The 20,496-nt window shown below is 44.8% G+C and overlaps 1 protein-coding gene across 1 annotated transcript in view; it reads right to left on the bottom strand.

Moving 5' to 3' along the window:
* The window catches only part of fbxl17 (F-box and leucine-rich repeat protein 17), a 179,933-nt gene that overhangs the window by 108,636 nt on the left and 50,801 nt on the right, over positions 1-20,496 (bottom strand). The window contains exon 7 of the mRNA XM_056592270.1: positions 10,018-10,125. Coding sequence (XP_056448245.1) covers positions 10,018-10,125 — 108 coding nt within the window. The remainder of the gene's footprint in view (positions 1-10,017; positions 10,126-20,496) is intronic.

Here is a 20,496-nt window from a genome sequence, read left to right as displayed (position 1 = left end):
AAGAAGAAGAAAGAGAGGATCATCAATATTCCGTTTCATTTAAATTTATCTGGGTAAACAGTCTGGAGCATTTTTTTTAAAAACTCAACTTCAAGAGTAGAATATGGTCAGAAAAAAACAACACTTATCTCTTCTAAAAAAGGAATTACTTTCTACTACAACCAATGGAAAATCTGCCTTTGGTGTAGTCAACCAATGGGAAACTAGGCCAACAACCCTGAATTTTGATAGGTCGAGATTGTAGCTAGGTTTGGGGGAACTCCGAAAATCTGCAGAGGATTGCATGAATCTAAGCCGAGACATTTTTGAGACCATTAATTTGTGAGTCCATCAGTGAGATCTATGACAGGAAAATGCTACACCATTAAGGAGAAATATATTCTGAGTGAAAACATCTTAACCCTCCACACACACCAGCCTATGCATGAAATAAAAACAGGAGGGGAACCTATTGGAAATGAGTTATACATCCAACATGTGACAGGTTCTGGGACCCTTTTCTCCTCCTGTTGTTAATCAACCATTAATCAGCCCCTTCATGCGCTGAACGTATTAATGCACCTCTGCTTATTAATCATTTCCACTCCTAACACAACAGATTTTCTAGCCATTCATTCCCACATCGGATAGCTCAGAAAGAGGGACCGAACAGGTATGGAAAAATGTGCAGAAGGCATATTTACCAAAAGGGGGAGGGTGGGAGAGAGTCAGAGAAGGGAGCGAGAAAGGGAGAAAGAAAGAGGGAGACGGAGAAAGACGGAGAGGGGAGAGAGAGAAAGAGACAAAGCGAGAGAGGAGGGATAGAGAGGAGAGCTAGAGAGAGACGGAAACAGAGAGAGGTAAAGGGAGAAACAGAAAGAGAGGGCTAGGGGTAGGGGTAGGGGTGAGGCTCTGGCAGTTTTTTTTTCTCGTCTGGTTGGCAGAGGTCTGTAGTTAGGCAGAGTTTGTGTCCTCTCTCTCTCTCTCTCGAGCTGGCAGCTGGGTAATTATTCACCCTCTTAAGAAAAACACCCCAAAACTGAAAAACACAGATGCTTCTGGGACTCTTCCATAGCCCTGTGAATGTGCACGTCTGAGCACACACACACACACACACACACATACACACACACACAGCTAAAAACTAATAAATGAATACGATTACAGGAATCATGTGTAAACAGATGGAAAAACATAGGTTAACGCATAGAAGTAAACATGCGCGAGTAGGGAAATGCAGCGCTCCTTAAAATGGATCAAACAAAGTGAGATATTAATATTATGTACTATTATTTTTGTTGGACAATTTGTTCTTGTGTGTCGATTATTTGCATGTACAATCTACTCTTCAGCTCCTCAGTTGCTGTGTAGACAACTTGTTTAACAAGCAGTAATAACTTCAGATTTGTAGTTTACCGCAAGTCGTTTTAAAAGAGTTAAAGCCTAAAACACTGTCATGACAGTATACATGACTTAATATATTTGCCAATTAGGACAAATGTATTGCAAACATTGTATCTTTTTGTTTCACCTTCCAGTAAAACTAAAATAATATAACTAGATTTTATTAACTTAATACTTAATAGTATTGCACTTGCATCACGCATCATTAAATCCACCACCACACCATACACACAAGCTGGGTCTTGGTCAGTAGTGCGTCACTGAGCTGGAGACTGTTGTTGTGTTAAGACGTTTATTTTGGTCGACCACAAGATGAGCGAATCATCTTTTTTAAAAGCCTCCCTTTGATTGAAGGGTCAGGGAGAAAACACTTGAAGGCAGTTTGGATTAAAGAAAACAAAGGCAATGTCTTCAGAAGGTACACTTCCCTCTCAGCCAAGCGCAAGACGTTGCTGTAAGTTTTGGAAAGGTTCATTTGACAGCTAATTATGTTAATGTATGTCAAGGTTTGGCTAACACACAAGAGTGTGTGCAAGTGTTGGTTTGTTTCTGTGTGTGTGTGTCAGTGCTAATTTGTTAGTGTGTGTTTGTGTGAGTGCTTTTGTCAGTGTTTGCTTATGCCCATGTCCGTATTTTTGTGTGTAGATGTTTTTGTGTGGGTAAGTGCGCGCCTGTGTGTGTGTTTGTGTGTGTGTGTGTGTGTGTGTGTGTGTGTGTGTGTGTGTGTGTGTGTGTGTGTGTGTGTGTGTGTGTGTGTGTGTGTGTGTGTGTGTGTGTGTGTGTGTGTGTGTGTGTGTGTGTGTGTGTGTGTGTGTGTGTGTGGCTGGGTGGGGATTAGTGTGTGCGAGTGTGGGCTAGTGTGTGCTTGTGTTGGTTTGTGTGCGTGCTTGTCTTCGTATTTCTGTGCTTGTGTGCGTATGTGTATGTTCGTATGCGTGTGTGTGTGCGTGTGTCTGTCTGTCTGTCTGTCTGTCTGTCTGTCTGTCTGTCTGTCTGTCTGTCTGTCTGTTCATGTGAGTGGGTGAATGCAAGTGTGTTTGCACTTGCGTGACACTATAGGAAAACACCTACAGCACGTCAGCAGCACTATGCCAAGGGTACTTTGATATAACGACGTCCCATCATTACACCATGTGTTTACACAACGTCAGGCACGGAGATGCCAGGCAGGAAGTACAGCATTGCTGGACCCTCCCTTTTGGGATATGATGTCATGGCGCACGTCCCCGGGCCGGCGGTGACCTTCCAGCCTCATCGTCCCCCGTGACAGCCTCTTGGACGGGGCCGGGTCAGTGCGAACAGAGCCCCCATTGTTGGGAGTCATTAGTGTCATAAAAGCTGATGAGGGGAAAATATGATTCGCTGTTTCATTGAGGCTTTTAATTCATAACGGCAGAAATAAAGTGAGCGGGTTTGTGGACGGTAACGAGGCTGCTTTCTTAAAGGTGAGAGACACGCAAATGTGCAGACGTGGAACTACCCCACACATGCACGCACGCACACGCACACGCACACACAGGCGTTGAAACACTCTGAGGTACTATGCACGCAGACATAAAGTTTGCACACACATACAACCAAACGCACGCACACAAGTACACACACAAATAATCCAAGACTGCAGGCATTAAAGCACACGCAAATGTGACACATGCACACACACACACACACACACACACACACACACACACACAAAAACACACACACACACACACACACAGACGGAATGAGAGACATGTCTCGTAAAAATTGCTTCTGGGCAAAAAGAGATTTAATAAACTAATATAATAAAAGAGAGAACGAGAGCCATCCAATAAAGATTGACGTGGACCATATATAAAGAGAGAAACCACCTGTAACTACAGGCCAGAGTCTAGCCACTCCACCTGCCGTACAGTATATATTAAAGCCAATAAAAAATGCCAATAAGATGTTATCGTAGCAGCAGGATGAACCGAGTGTCATGCAGGATTTGTTCAGGTGCCATTGTGGCCTTTCCACTTCCTGTCGGCCTGTCGGCCGACACAAGGGAGTGTGTGAGAAACAGTGAAGGTGGCAAGGAAAGGTAACACGGTCTTAAAGTGTCATTCAGAACCAATGCACTCTCACACACACACGCGGACACCAACGCATACACACACGGAAAAACTCACAAACACACATACTCAGGCTTGTGCACACACACACATACACAAGTACTATTCTTTCCATATCTGAGCTACCCAGACAGTCCAGTCAGACAGGAGAGAGCCATGTTAAGACAAGCCCTCTGGGAAGACCCTAAATCACACACGTTGCACTCCCTCTCTCACACACTCTAATATCAGCAAATCCACCAAACACACACCTAACGTGGAGACCAAGGTGCAGCGGCTGGACTGAGCACAGAGCTGGATGAATATGTATTTGAATTGGGGCACAAAGAAGACAGGGCATGGGTCTGATATCACAAATCCATTGTCAGCATCAACCATGGACCAATGCACTGATCCCTCCATGTGTGTGTGTGAGTCTTTATCTGTTCTGTACTCATCTACTCTGTCATTTATTCTCTCTCTCTCTCTCTCTCTCTCTCTCTCTCTCTCTCTCTCTCTTCTCTCTCTCTCTCTCTCTCTCTCTCTCTCTCTCTCTCTCTCTCTCTCTCTCTCTCTCTCTCTCTCTCTCTCTCTCTCTCTCTCTCTCTAATCCTGCATGTGTTGGTGTTGATAACAAACTCAGCAGGAAGAAAAGGCTGGAGGAGAGAGGGAAAGAGAGCAAGAGCGAGAGAACATCCTTCTCTTCTGCACACTAAGCCAAATGACCACACAGGCAGGGGCGGAGGCTCTGTGGCACAGAAAAAATTGTGTGCAACACAAAAGCGCACGCACACACACACACACACACAAACACACCTGTCTCCAGGGAAAACCTCTCCATTTGTGACTGTCTACTGGTCCTAAGAACGTCTCGGAACCCAAATGAATTCATCTTCAATTACTCTTGCATATGACATACACCATCCTGAGGCTCACTGCGTGTATTATTTCCAGAAATCCCCCAATCTCACGCATACAGCACGGAGAAATAATGACTATTATAATATCCCCCCCCAATCAACCGAACCCCCCTGACCTCCTCCCCTTTCTTCGCCCTAATCCACCCTTGATGCCCCTCCAATATGGCAATCTCCCCTGCCCCCTCTTCCCCGCCCGGGCTCAGACAGTCTGGAAACACACGCACACACACATTGATGTTCTTAGAGAAAAAAGACAAACGCAGACGCAGCCCAAAGATACACCCTGCTTGTCCCGCTTGTGTCTGGGGTTATCACTTTGACACAGAGGGCAGCGTCATTATGTCTTTTTTTCTGCGAGCTCGAGTAAGTCGGGGGGGGGGGGGGGGGGCGGGGTGAGATAAAGGGGCCAGTGGACCCCAGACGGCCCCTCATCCGACTACGCGGTGGTGGTGGGGAGCTGGGGGTGAAGACGGCCTATCTTCTCCTTCACCTTGTGTTCCCGCCTCAAGTAGGAAGAGCCTCAGCCTGCGACTCAAACCGCCATCCTGCGCGCGCATGCGCGCGCGTGCGTGCGTGCGTGCGTGTTTGTGTGTGTGTGTATGAGTCTGTCTGTGTCTGTCTGAGTGTGTTTCTTCTTGTATTCAGAGGCTCAACCACTTTACAGATCACTGGATGGAAGAGATACAAAGGGCATGGTAATGGGCGCATTAGTGACCTAGTTCACCGTTGAAGTCAAACAGACACGAGGTGCCTCACGCTGTCCCCTCAGTAACTCCTGTGAAACACGCGGGCGGTCGACCCCCGGCGCACGCTCTCCGGAGCGCATTTCATCATATCCCAACACACGCAAAACAAATCTAGTGTTTAAGTAGAGAAGTTCTCCTTTTTGAAGCGGAGCCATCGACATGACCTGTACATGGACCATGTATTTATTAAACACCAAGTCGCTGAAGTACCGGCATGTGCGGTGTGTGCGTGTGTCTGTGTGCGTGTCTGTGTGTGTGCGTGCGTGCGTGCGCGTAGGAGCGAACAAGCATAAGGATTACGACACTCATCACCGTACTGTTTTCTCTCCCATCAAAGCCGGCGTAGCGAATGCTGACCCCTGCTCGTCGAGGATGTCTACATATAGCCTCGCTGTCACAAGCCAGACTGTTTTATTTGTTCATAAACATGAGCGCCAGAGAGCTTTACCCACGCTCCAGTTGTGTCAAATCTGCGGAGCGTTTTATCACGCAAAAGCCGCCTCTCCATACCACACCACCACAACCACCCCACTGTTTCTGTGGAGAAATAGACCCCCCCCCTCCTCGACCCAAATTAGGACCAGAACGCCGCGGCAGTACTGAACACAGACCTATTACTGTCTCAAAACGTACTGGTCTTTCATCTCTGACACATTCCTGAACAATCTCTCCGTTTGTTTTGTCTCCGACCTCGGCTTCTACTTCCTCCCTGGGAGAGGGAACTCTCTCACATACACACACACACACACACACACACGTGCAAATGCACGCGCACACATACACACAAGCACATGAGGAGTAGGGGGCCCTTTCTATGTCGCCGTAGAGTCCCGGGGCACTGATAGGGTGATGCATGAGGAGAGGGGCATTGTGGGTAGTCATGACAAGCAAGGCCGGGAGTGGTGGGATAGGGGTGAGGGGATGGGGTACTTCTAAGACTAATGGAGTGATGGCTCTCCAGGCACTCAGAGTATTCTGTGAAACAGTGGCGTGGTTGGGATGACGTGGGCCGACCTTGGACTTAATCACTAGCAGAAGAGGAACGCTGCTCGATGCAGAGAGAGAGAGAGAGAGAGAGAGAGAGAGAGAGAGAGAGAGAGAGAGAGAGAGAGAGAGAGAGAGAGAGAGAGAGAGAGAGAGAGAGAGAGAGAGAGAGAGAGAGAGAGAGAGAGAGAGAGAGAGAGAGAGAGAGAGAGACGAAGACATAGACCGAGAGGGGGAGACAGAGAGAGAGAGAGAGAGACAGAGACAGAGACAGAGACAGAGACAGAGACAGAGAGAGAGAGAGAGACGAAGACATAGACCGAGAGGGGGAGACAGAGAGAGAGAGCAACAAATAAAGATAGACAGAGAGAGTGACTAGGAGGGAAAAGGGTAGAGAGACAGAGGGCGCGAAAGAAAGAATGAAAAGGGCCGAGAGAGAAACAGAGACCCAGAAACAAAGAGAGAGATAGAGAGACCGCGAAAGAGAGAAAGACGGAGGGCATATGTGCTCACCTCTCTGCAGACCACCAACCTGGCTGTTAACCACGGTTACCAGAAACCATATGTAAGACAGTGTATAAAATGCTTATATTGTGGACCCTCGATTTGCTCACAAAGTAATTTGGGGAGATTACAGGGTGAAATGTAAAAAGTTAATGCTGTTTAGCAGTTACCGGTATGTATCTTTTACACCTGGAAATGATATAGTACTTATTTGTCCATCACAGAGTATTATACATAAATAGTAATTTGGTGTTATACAGGGTTGTCATTCTTCAGTAATATACCAGTAGAAGCAGTCATTTACCAACTATCTAGATGTACTCATGTAATGTTCCATTAGACATTTTACATTCATTAGACACAACGAGAAATGGGAGAATGAGGTTTAACAATGATTGCTTTTTTTTCTCATGAGCTATCACACATTTTCTGGTAAAAAAAAGTTTGTTATTTAAGAGGAAGTTATTGCGTTGTAACTAATTAAGACATAAAATCCACTAAGGGGCTATTTCAAGTAGAAAGTGCAGCTCAGTTGTGAAGAAGCCCAAATAACTAATGCTCTGGGGGGTTCTCTCTCTATTCGCTCTCATGCTTGCCGAGCCAAATACTTCAGTCCACCCCTTACTGTTCACACACACAAACAGTGAAATTGATTGTAGTTCTACCTCAGTGCCTTGTCCCCTGACCTGACCCTAGATAGACCTCCTTGACACTGGATAATGGCAATAACTCACAGGCACACACACACAAACAGTATACATGCAGGCACACAACCACTCACCAACATAACTCACCCCACACACACACACACGGTAGGGGTGATTGTGTATGTGTGGTGTACACAGACACACATAGACTGACGCACTTTCAGACACATACACACACACACACACACACACACACACTCAGTGTCAGTCTCCAGATGTCTGCTAACAGTTACATAGCCTGAGGATGTCAAAGTCACCATGGAGATAACTTTACATTTAAACCTCCAAACATAGGATAAATGGGAGCTTCACTGTTACACATCAAGCTGAAAATAGGGCAATGATGTGACATTAATTATGAAAAATTGCTCTAATATTATTCAAAAAACTAAATAAATATCAAATTTCAAAAACACAGATATGAAGTAGGGTTTATATCATAATAATACGGTCTATGATTAGTTCTGCAATATGATCACGACGGTTTGATGCCAGTCATATGTGATTGACAACACAGTGAACGTGTCCTTTATGGATTGCCAGACCAATAGAACAGAACAAGCACCACATCTCTGCAATTACTCCACCGGCTGCTCCCACTGCGACCACAGCACGACACTAGTGGCCTATTTTAACTGACAGCTCACTTGATAAATAATACGAATTCAATTGATTTCCTTCCACCTAATTTCAGTGAAGTCGGTGGAAGAGAAAGACTATCAATCTGAAAATGAGAGGTGTGTAATATGAGAGAAGTTAATAAAAGTAATGGATTTTACTCAGATTGCGGGCTGATAGCCGAGCAGAGAGCTAGGAGAGGGGGGACTGGGAGGGAGGGAGAGAGAGAGAGAGGATGGGTGGGAAGGGGGGGAGAGAGACAGAGGGGGTGTGATAATCGAACAAGAGAGGTGCACGGCCGTCCCACGTCGTGCAGATGGGTCCTTGGAGTAATCAGAAATGCAACGATTCTAAACGTCAGAATATGATTTCCAATCGACGCTGGCTGCGAGGGAGTGGCTGAACGATGGGGACGAGAGACGGAGATGGAGGGAGAGAATCAACTTCCAAAAGAGATAATTGCTCTCGGAGATTAGGCAGAGAGGGGAGAGCAAGAGAGAGCGAGGGAGAGAGAAAGACAGTGAGAGGCAGATGAGGAAGAGATGTAGAGGGCGGAGATATAAGGGGATGAGAACCTAGAGAGACAGTGTATAGATCTGATCCGTTACGTGCGCTAAACACTATGGACTTATTCTAATAGGTGATTAGAACAGAAATTCTGATGAGATCAAATCAGATAAAGGCCTTTCTTTGGAAACTGAGACATGTTTGACAAGGACCTTAATTGCTTCCAAGTACTGCATCCTTTGTATTGAGCGATATTTACAAATACTGACAGAAATAGAGCAAAAATGGGCAGAGAAAGAAAGAGATGGAGATAAAACTGACGGCAAGAGATTTATTTGGAATGAAAGAGATAGAGAAAGAGAAAGTCCTTTTGAGAGAGGTAAAGTGAGAGAAAGGACATCAACCTTGAATGAGAGGGAGATAGAACACTAAAGAAGACGGCTTCTAGAGATAATCAAATAAAGACTTCATTGCAGACGTACGTATTGAAGACGAACGTACACTTACGTGTGCGTGCTTGTTGAATGCGTGTATGTTGAATGCGTGTGTGAATGCCATTCTCTGCACAAGTCGGCACATAAAGTCAGGTGCTGGTCTGACCGACTGCCTTCATTCCACCCTGTCTGCAGCCGCCGCACCGTGGCAAAGGGCCGAGAGGGGGAGAGTGAGGAGGAGGAGGATGAGGAAGACGAGGAGGAGGAGGAGGAGGAGGAGCGGGGCCAAAGCCAACCAGTTCAAACTAATCTGCTGTTTAATCTAATAATGCAGCGCAGTGCGGAGCATCTCGCTCCTATTAACACAACTGTAATTGCATTTGAAGAGGAAGGGATGCACGCACGAACCCAAGCGTGGACGCACACGTGCAACCGCATTTGCAGGCGTGCGCGCACACAGGCACACACACAAACACCAAAATAGCAAAGATTGAGCATCGCCTGCAGCACAGAGAACGCTGCACTGACGCGGGCACACAGAGCGTAACACCCGATGATATCGTTGCACGCTGAAGTAATAGACGAAGCGAACACATATTTAAATATTTCCAGGAAAAATTCAGCTCGAGTGATAGCGGTTTCTGATTGCCGTGTCTGTCTGAGGGCGCGCGTAAGCGCATGTCCATGTTACCATGGCATGGTACATCCTCCATCGAGAACCCTTGCTCATTAACATGGTAATATCCAAACAGCAGGGAGCAGCAGGAACAGCAGTGTTTTACCAGGATTCAACTCATTAGGCTTTCATGAGATTTAAAAGTTAAACACTCGATAACTTGGCACCAAGTTGCTGATAGAGCCCCGAGAGCGATGCCGGGAGTTCACTTTTAAAAAGAGCTGCGCTTCTCCTCCTCAGAGACACTGCGTATCTGCAGAAATACAGATAGGCTAAAGCTGAATTAATACGCTTTAAACACACATTTAAGTACACAATCGACAGCATTTGTCAAACTTTCCCAATTGAAAAAAAATAATAATCACAAGTGAAAAACATTGAAGCATAGCAAAAAACATATATACTTTCTAGATAGAACCTCAGTCGGCATGGCGGCCGTGTTGTGTCATGTGACTCCACCTACCCCGGTGAGGTGGATGACCCCCTGTGACGTCACGGGGCAGCCCATGAAGCCCACAAACTGCAGCTCCGGACAGTGCTCTGCCACGGCCTGCACAGACCGGTCGGTCACCTGCAGGGGAGAAGAGACGTCATGTCTTTGAGTAAGATCCAACGTGGCTTTTACCGAGGAGTGGATAGTGCTCGAGCTCCAGGCACTAGCCAGTGATGGTGAAGGAGCCAAAATGCCAGCTTGCTCCATCACCGCGGGAACGTGGTTGACAATGTGAACATCGGATTGCAGACACAGTCATTGTAGAATAAGTTTAAGGTGAGAACTCACACACAGAATGTGGCTGTACGCATGTTGCGTGTGTGGGATAATAAAAAGGTGGAATAAATTAATGACCTTTTTCATACCTTGAATTAGAATTTGTTGACTTTATAACCTCAATTGAATTACAGATCGATTTAACAAAATTAAAGTATTGATGTAAGTGAGGTATAAGTGCTGGTGGATTTATTTCCTATTCCACAACCTTAAGCAGGTAAAATTTGCGGGAATGAGTAAGGTTAAAAATCGGTCTCAAAACTATATCAGCATGCATTCAGAATATGGAGAAAAAACATGAAATACAGTGGTATTTCTGTTATTTCTGTTCTCAAGCTGGCTGCCAACATCTTTCAATTCTACCGGTGAAACTGCTTGACAAAATCACCCCGTTTTAAGCAACTGACATAAGTCTGATTTCATAATTCCTTCCATCTTATGGGCCTATCCTACGAACACAAGGTTTTGAAGGCAAGCTTATGCGGGTCATAATTCACCAATAGTCTATTACTCAAAAGGGCCTGGAAGCCTTATACCGGATTTGTTAATGGGTTTGCAAGAAACAAGAATGGGGGAAAACAGAGATTTGCACACAAATGCTTCCCCCCTGTCGCAGTAGGGAGAGAAGCGGCTCAGGGCACATTGGAAAAACTGTATAAACAGACATCATAAATTAAGTTTTCGCTTAATTAAACAAGAGGCTTTTTTGATGGCATAACCATAAACACGCAAGTTTTAGCCTGACGCCAAACCAGAACTCCACTGACCAAATCAGAACAAACCCGCAGGGTGTACGGACAGGGAAGACAGCCATTTACAAACAACAAGCAGCCATTGATTCTTCCATCTGGTATTTAGTGGAACGTAGCAGCCCAGGCTGAACTTCAGCTTCCCGGCAGATTAGAGTGTTTTGTTGTTGTTGTTGTTCTTCTTCTTTTTGTGGTGGTTATTATAGTTTTTTTATGACCGATAATCAGCCTCTCGCCTCTCTTCCGCTGCTCGTCATTATCTTGCGCGTCAGCATTATGATTAAACCTCCCCAGATTTCTAGGAACGCTCCCGAGAACAGAGAGCAAGAAAGGTGGGCCACACACACACACACACACATGAACCGGGGAAGGCAGACAGACAGGCGTCCTGAATAGAGAACTAGGGAATAGGCAAGAGACACAGACACAGTGGAGGACAAAGAAAAAGGGCTAGCAAATAGAGGTACAGAGATACGGAGACAAAGAGATAAACAAGCAAGAGGGAGCGAGAGAGAGAGAAGGGGCTAGACGACACAGAGAGAAACAGAGAGAGCGAGAGGAGGGCTAGAGCAGAGGAATAGGGCTGAAGGAGGAAACTGACCTATCGGACATAAAGTTATAAAGTGATGAATGGATTACCCTCACTTATTCATCCACAAAACACCGCTAGAATAATGGATCAGATATCAATAGGGTAGGAGAGGGGAACTTTTCCACCGATCGCACCATCGCAGTTTGATTTGGCTTTGGCTTGCCAACTCTCGGCCATCAGTCAAAGACAGGTTACTGAACACAGTCGGGCGCAACACGGTCCGTCTCATTTGTAAGCTTCCTCAGTGCCCTCCGCAGCTTCACATCCATCACCAATAGAGTGAACATAACGCAATACATGACAAGGAGAGAGGGGGAGGGGGGGAGAGAGAGAGAGAGAGAGAGAGAGAGAGAGAGAGAGAGAGAGAGAGAGAGAGAGAGAGAGAGAGAGAGAGAGAGAGAGAGAGAGAGAGAGAGAGAGAGAGAGAGAGAGAGAGAGAGAGAGAGAGAGAAAGAGACAGGGAGAGAGAACCCTCAATGGGATTAACTGAAACAAACAATGTTAAGAACAAGTTGAAAACAAACCTTTTGTAGACATAATAATATTATACATAAAATATTAAAGATACATTAACAAGAATAGGGCACCCATTCTAGGCAAGGACTGACAGACAGGCTCATGCTAATGCGCTCGTGTCCTCGAGTAGAACGGTGGAGAAACACACAGACACACACCCAGACACACGGTAAAGTGAAACTAGTTTTGGCAAAGTGTGTGCCACATTTGAAACATTATCCATGAAGAATAAAAAGGCTTTTGGAAAGCCAATAGTGTTTTTATTTTAAATATACAACGTGCCAGCGCTTTGATGTTTTAATGAAATGTTAGTCTTGTATAATTTGGCTGCAAAATTAGGGAAATGCTCAAGAAAAACATTGCTGTACTGAAACTATAACAACTTATAATAAGTTGTAGATTGAGGAGATAGTGTCTCGCTTGCTCTTTGAGGGAAAGGATTAGCTGTATGGGGCACTGGTCCAATTTATATCCCATAGTTTAACGACTATATCTTAATGAGAACAACATATCTTAATACAGAAACAGGAAACATTGAAAGATTTTTCTTCACATGTTAATGACCATCATATAAAATTGCACTATGTTGAAACAAGCCTTGACACGTTATAGCTAGAATCATAGTCCAGCCAGCATGAATAGAGGTGGTATCTTTTCAAAAGTTTGCCTTATGCAAATGGTACTTTATCAGAGTGGAGCATGGGATGGATAACTAGGAAAATATGTCAGAATAAATCATTTTACATCTTCTTTTCCCTGAGAATAAATATATATATACACACACATATATATATACATATATATATATATACACACACACACACACACACATATATATATACACACACACATATACACACACACACACACACACATATACACACACACACACACACGTATATTCACCTCGGCCACCGTTGCCTCTAGAAAAGTTCAGTGAGTTCATGTTCAAACTATCATTTACCAGACATACGTTGTAGATTTTGAGTGGATCATAGAACAGTTTGGTTTATGTTTCCTATAATACTTCAGTTTGTATGTAGGATGTTAACCTCGTAGATGGGGCTCCCCACACATTTTCCTGAACCTCTAAGACGGCGCTCTAAAAACGAAAATGAATAATGAGAATGTTCCCAATGCGTTCCCCCTTTTTGTCTAACTACCCTGCTGTATCCTAGTATGTCTAGTGTCTTTGTCCCTGATTTGCCCTAAAAGAGACAATGTGCTTGCTTATTATAGGTGATTTATTAACATGCTATGGGGAGCAACAAATGTGGCCAGGATTACTGTTCAATTTAAAATGAAAAATACAAAGTCCTGCATCATCTGACTCATAAGACATAAAAAAGGGGGGAAAAGATATGATGCTCTTCGAGGAATAGTGGCCTCTTCGGTCTGCTGCGGACAGAAATAATAATTGTATGAAGCATATTGATGGGACGTATTAGAGATATTGTATGATAATCCGTTTTTTTCTCCCATAAATGGAAATTGCATCGTCTATAATCCGTTATAACTCAGTCCACATAAGATAATGAAGGCATCAACAGGCTCTTTTTTGGGCTAAATAATCACAGACTGTTAAGTTATCTACAGTATTTACAGATGGGCTGGCATACAGGGGACAACTCAGCCATGACAATGTGAACTTTAATGCTTTGTAAAAAAAAATAATACTAATAATGCGCAATTTCCCCCAAACATTATAATAATCAATAACGCCAGAAGCTATTACTCCATAGAATTTCAAACCTATAACCTTTATATCCACTTATTTTCCAAAGTTCATGCAATTTGGACCAAATCCAGCAGCTCACTACTTGTGGAGTTCATGCAATTTACTTCAAAAGAGCTCTTAATTAGATCACTATTGTATGCTGCTACGGATTCACAGCCTTTGCACACGCCATTGGAAATGATGTGCGACAAAGATAATTCTTATAGACGCTATACTTAATCTTTATAAACTATCAACTCTATATATATACATATATATATATAGTTCATAGTATATTTAGATAAAGTAAAGCTTACAAGCGTACATCGACAATGACATTTGGTTTAATGTGTTTTGCTCTTCATTTTGCCTGAATATTACTTGTGTATTTACATCCATCTCCACATAATATTCAAAGATCCCTGTCCCCTTTAATGATGGAAGCAACTGAGTGCCAAACTGAGTTGAAATTCTGGCAACCAATGTAAATGCAATTTTTTTTTTTTTTTTTTTTACAGAAATACTGTTCCTTAAATATGTTCAGCATGCAGACTACTAAAAGGAACCTTATTGTCTGACTAAGTCTATATTGCACTGACTCATTCGCTGTAAAATAAGGCTGAATTTTAGAAACCGACTACCGTGTGTTTAAATTATGTGCATAATAATTCTGCCGATGTTGGACACAGACATAGCCGAAAGCTAAGGAAGACCTTATGGAGAATCCTGCCTGTAAAGAACATACCACGACCCGACAAAGAGACATGAATACCTACTTGACATTGGATTCAGTTTGCATGGTGTCCTTGTGAGTAACATACACATCAGCTTTTAGCATCCAGCCGCACTACTTTAACCAATTGAAGCAATCTAACAATCAAAAAATGACTTGCATATATGATAGGGTGGTGGAGTACACACACACACACACACACACACACACACACACACACACACACACACACACACACACACACACACACACACACACACACACACACACACACACACACACACTAGTACAGCTCCATTGGAGGACGTTCCCCAACCACTGGGACAGTAATGGCCTAGCAGACAGATACGCTGCCAGCTTTGGAGTTCATATTCGCTCGATCAACGCCAGCGCGGACCCCACAGACGCCGGCTTGGCCCCACGTTCACAGGGCAGGTTGAATATGCGATGCGGTGCCAGAGCGCTTAGCCCTTCAAAGACAACAAGTGCAACCTTAATGAAATAAATAACAAACCAATCCAGCAGCCACATTTGACTTTCAAACTGTTGACCCGTCGGGGGTGGGGGGGGCCAGCGTCACGCTCCACTGCGGTTAAGACGATCGAATGGCCAGCATCAGCCATCAGCGCCGCACTGAGTCACTGACGCATATGGCGGCCGGCGTGCACAGGTTGCCCGGCGGGAGGGGTTGCAGAACCCATTACTACTGCTCCTTTTTCCACTTCACTTTTTTGGGGGTTGGAGAAACTTGGGGACGGCTAGCCAGGAGGACCAGCGGCTGGCAGGGGACAGGATCTGGCCGGCGCTCCCAAAACAACATGGCCTCTGCCAAACAACCATCAAGGAAAACATTTGCAGGTTGACTAGCGGCGGCATCAAAAAGCCCCACACCCCGTGATCCCTAAATCGCCCTATCTGGGCTCCAGAGAGACGGAAAAAACAGAAAAGCCACTTGCTGTCGAGCCCTGTGTGTGTGTGTGTGTGTGTGTGTGTGTGTGTGTGTGTGTGTGTGTGTGTGTGTGTGTGTGTGTGTGTGTGTGTGTGTGTGTGTGTGTGTGTGTGTGTGTGTGTGTGTGTGTGTGTGTGTGTGTGTGTGTGTGTGTGGAGGATTCCAGTAGAGGTTTTAAAAAAGGGAACAGAGCATGTACCTTGTCAGATAAACTATGCTTGTGTGTGGGTGTATGTGTGTGCTCATCTGCATCCAAGTGTGTGTGCGTGTGTGTATGTATGCATGTGCGCCCGCAACCATATGGCTTTGTAACCAAAGTTACTTTCCAACCCACCTACACGACCTAAAACCTCCCTCCGATCCCCCCCACTGGGCCATTTCTTCTGCCTTCCTTCTCTCACTCTTTGTACCCCACTCCCCTCCCCAACCGCTTCCCCCTTGTTACTCCTCTGTGGGCTTTGATATGAAAACATGAAAAGAGCCATGGCAGGGCTTTGGAGCAGAAGAGTGGCTGGCCAAGAGAGGCCTTAAAGCCCTTTTTTTAGAGGGGGATTTGGTTTAATGGTCTCAGGGTAAAGGCGGTAAAGACGGACTGTGCTGCTATGGGGGAAAGGGGGGGGGGGGGAGGTCATAAAGCTGGGGGTGTGTGCGTGTGTGTGCAAGTTTGTGAGTATGTAAGTGTGCAAGTGTGCAAGTGTGTGTGTGTTAGAGAGTGCATTACTGTGTGTGCCCGAAAGTGCGTGAGCGCGCAAGCATGAATGTGTGTGTGTGTGTGTGTGTGTGTGTGTGTGTGTGTGTGTGTGTGTGTGTGTGTGTGTGTGTGTGTGTGTGTGTGTGTGTGTGTGTGTGTGTGTGTGTGTGTGTGTGTGTGTGTGTGTGTGTGTGTGTGCGCGTATACATGCATGCATTAGCATGTTTTCCATGTGATAAAAGTCAAGGGAAGTCGATTATGAAAAAGTGCTGTGACAGCAAAGATGGGCTTTCTGTGGTTATGGCTTCCTATCTTCCGTGCGCCGATCGCTTTGCCTCCCAATCTGCAGGCCGTCTCCCGACCGCGAAGAAAAAATGGTGGGTAAAGGACAGGAAACAGAAACACACCAGTGTAGTGAGAGTAGTTATCGTTTGTCAATATCCCCGAACCAAAAGAGAAACTTCTAAAGGTATTGTAGAGCTCCATCAATACCCACTCCATCAATCTTCCACACACACACCCAAACACAAAGGCCTAGCAAATGATAGCGACTAGGAAAATCAAAGAGGCGACAAGCCAACTCTTCCTTCATCCTTCTTTCTCTCTCCTTTGTCCCCAAGTAATCCTCACATCCCTTGGCGGAAGCGAGTGAAGTTGATGAGGGGGGCCGACGGTTGTGTGATGCTTGAGGTATAGTACATGACATGAGGGAACCATCTAGAAAGGACATCTCCCTCACATGCAGACACACACGCATGCATATTAATGAGTAACATATTAAAAAGACGCACGCATGCGCACGCACACACACACACACACACACCAGACCCAGACAGACACATGCATATTAATGATTTACATATTAAGAAGACACATGCATGCACCACACTCACACTCACACACACAAGCACACGAGAAGAAGAAGGAGGAGAAGGAGGAGGAGGAAGAATAGGAGGACCCTCAGTGCTTCCTCTGATAGGTGTGTGGGTGAAAGTAGCCGGATAATTATCCCTCCAGCTATAGGGACCCTCTCTCTCAAATGCCTAGAAAGAGGCGTATACACACACACACACGTCTATTTGGCAACACTTATAAATAAGCATGGCGCACGTGATCCCGCACCTCCAAATGTTGCCCATACGCTCCTCGAGAGCCCGCTGTTATCAGAAGGATTTTGTTTAGCTCTATAGATTTCCAATGGCGCCTGTGAACTGGGAAGCTTTCTCTGGCCCGCCACATGCAAATTGAAGTGGGTTGATTTCCATCAAAGTTCTGCACTTTCCTAAAGTAATCATTTCTCCATAAACACCCTCCACGGGGCGATAACTGCCTACGATGAGTCTATTTCGCGCAGCAATGGAACACACACAAACAGACACCCACACACAGACACAGAGACACACACAGGCAACTAAATCAACAAATTTTACAGAGCTCAGATGGGCTGTATTGACGTGAAGGAGTGGTGATCTGGCAAAAAAAACCTCAATTAATGTTTATCCCCTTTAATACCTGATGCCTGGAGACAAAGCGAGGCTGGAAAGTCGTAAAGTTTAATGGCAGAGATGGAGAGTCTCTTTACTGCACTCTGCACTGGGATGAGCAGGGCCTGGGATCTTATCTAATGCAGGCCCATTCAGGTTCCAGGGCCGTGAGAAGGGACAGGTGTGGCACAGAGGAGCGCCACAGAAAGGAGCTGGCTACACACACACACACACACACACACGCACACACACGCACACACACACACACACACACACACACACACACACACACCATAGGCTTGGGGGTGTCATCTAATGTGGGCACATGTGAACGCTAGAGATAAAAAGTGTGGTAGGGGGCTCGAGATACACACACGCACGCATACAGACACACACAAACACACACAGAACATTGTAAAGGTTTAGACAGATGTCCTGCTCTCAGTGATCTGCTAACCCGGTGTTTTCCTTGGCCTGACACACTTCATAATCATCCGTCCACGAGACGTTATGAGACAATAATAATAATGGAAGAGAGGGAGGAGGCAGAGTGTGTGTGTGTGTGTGGGGGGGTGGGTGGGGGGTGGGGGGGGTAGAGACAGCAGACGATTGGGGCAATGAGAGATTTGCAATCTATTCATGTTAACATAACATAGCTCCTAGTCTTCAGTGCATCGCTGCGGTAAGCCGGGCTGCCTCTTTCATGCCAGTAAATCCTATTTGAATATGGATTTGACAGCCGGCAAGGGAAGGGGAGAGAAAGAAATAAATGGTGAGGGGAGAGTTTTCCAGTTAAATACATAATCAGTTGTTGATGCATTAGCACATGTAGCAAATCCCTATAAATCTTGCCGGGAACTTTTTGTTCCCGGCAGCCGATGGTCATCATCACTTTTGGTTTCGGAAATATATCCACGGGTTGCGCTTCCAAGGCTCTGGTCATCTGAGGCCTTTACTCAATCAAGCAGCCAATAATAAAACAAGACAAGAGAGGGACAAACACACTAATGAGAGACAGATAAACAGACGGAACGAAGGAAAGACTGCCATGACAAATAATCTCTTAAAAATGTTATAACATATCATATCACTTTCTTGACTTTATTGCTAGGGTCATTTAACACAGTAATACATTTATAGATTTCCTTTGCACCTAAAGGGTAGCTCCTTCCGCTCTCCATTTTAAAGTTGTTCTATTAGTTTGAATTTACAACATCACTGTAGCCAAGACGTCCATACGTCAATTAACAAGCCTCAGAGTTCAGAGCGTGAGAACCCCTTCATGGTTGGAGTTTATTTGTATCCTTTGATGTTTGTGCCAACAATCTGACTATAAAAAGGTCCTGAACATTGTGAACACAATGTTGTCTCATTGAAGATGCTTGGCAAACGCTGCCAGTATGTCTTCCCATCATCACGTTCCATTAAATAAAATACTCTGCTGTCAGGAGATGTCTCACCAGGAAGAAGTTCCCATCAAAGACAATAAGGAAGGAAGATAAAGAAAGACAAGCAGAGACAGAACGATAAAAGAGGATGGAAAAAATAATGAAAATCTGATTTTATTAGGGGCTTGCCAGTACAAGGAGCCGTGATGAGTGCTCGGCATCAGCCCCATCTAATCAATCAGTCTAATTAACTAAGCTTTATTAACACTGGGCCGGGAGACAATCCACCGACACACAGATTAATAATAGCTGCCGAATACACTATAACACATTCTATTAACCATTTGTCTTCATGCCTTCCCGGCTGCCTGCGAATAAGAAATCTCCCCATTAGTGGTTGTAATGAATGCTCCGTAATGTATGAATAAATGGGCTGTCCTCGTCTCGCAAGTGTTCAAACAAGCACGTCTCCAAATTGTGCCAGATAATGAAGCGTAAAGTTAAGTACAAAACTGTCTCCACATGTTTTGAGTGAACCGAAAATAGCTACTTTCTCTTGAGAAGAATATCCTCGTATATTTCATTTTGGACCAAATTAACTAATTCCCCCAGTGAATCATGTGCAAGTGTGTTGTCTTTAAGGATGAAGTTATGCGATTCGTTGACAAATTCTCTTTAGAGAACATCTCTCTGGTCCATCAGTCTCATAATTAAAACTTCACTCGGAATAAGAGGCAACACAATATTCTCCTCACCCTCTGGATAATCCTATACAAAGTACAATATATTCCAATGTGTGTGTCTGTGTCGGTGTATAACGGCGTATTTTAGTGCGAATCAAAAGGCTATTGTCAAACAGTGGGTTACATAACCACTTGACAATCCACGTATCTCCCTGGTGGTAGACTACAGCCAATCTTCTTTTTGTCTTCCTCGGAGACTGTCTCTTCTACATTTCAATTCAGTATCTTCCCTTACCCGTGTCTGACGCTGTGAGTGTCTGTGTTTTAGTTATCTGTATTGTTGGCTCTAAACCTCTATTGCTCAGCCACATTACTCTGTGTGTCCAACCCTGGATAAGAAACGTCCAGCTATCCGCCAGCTTTCTCTGATCAACAAAGAGTCTAAGTAACTTTCTTTTCAATCCTACATTTCTAACAACAACGCTTTCCACCGGAGGCTTTGGCAGTCTTTGTGCTTCTGTGACAAACAAATTCAGAAAAAATATATATGTTTTTTCCACATGAGACCATAAAACGTTCCTGGAATTTCCGAACCATAATTAATTCTTCAGTATGTCTAAAAAGTACAACACAAAATTAGAAGTTGTACATTAGAAATGGACAGTGATGAA

Source organism: Gadus chalcogrammus, chromosome 6 (assembly GCF_026213295.1).
Source record: "Gadus chalcogrammus isolate NIFS_2021 chromosome 6, NIFS_Gcha_1.0, whole genome shotgun sequence".
Taxonomy (NCBI): domain Eukaryota; kingdom Metazoa; phylum Chordata; class Actinopteri; order Gadiformes; family Gadidae; genus Gadus; species Gadus chalcogrammus.
This window is presented reverse-complemented; position numbering and strand designations above follow the sequence as displayed.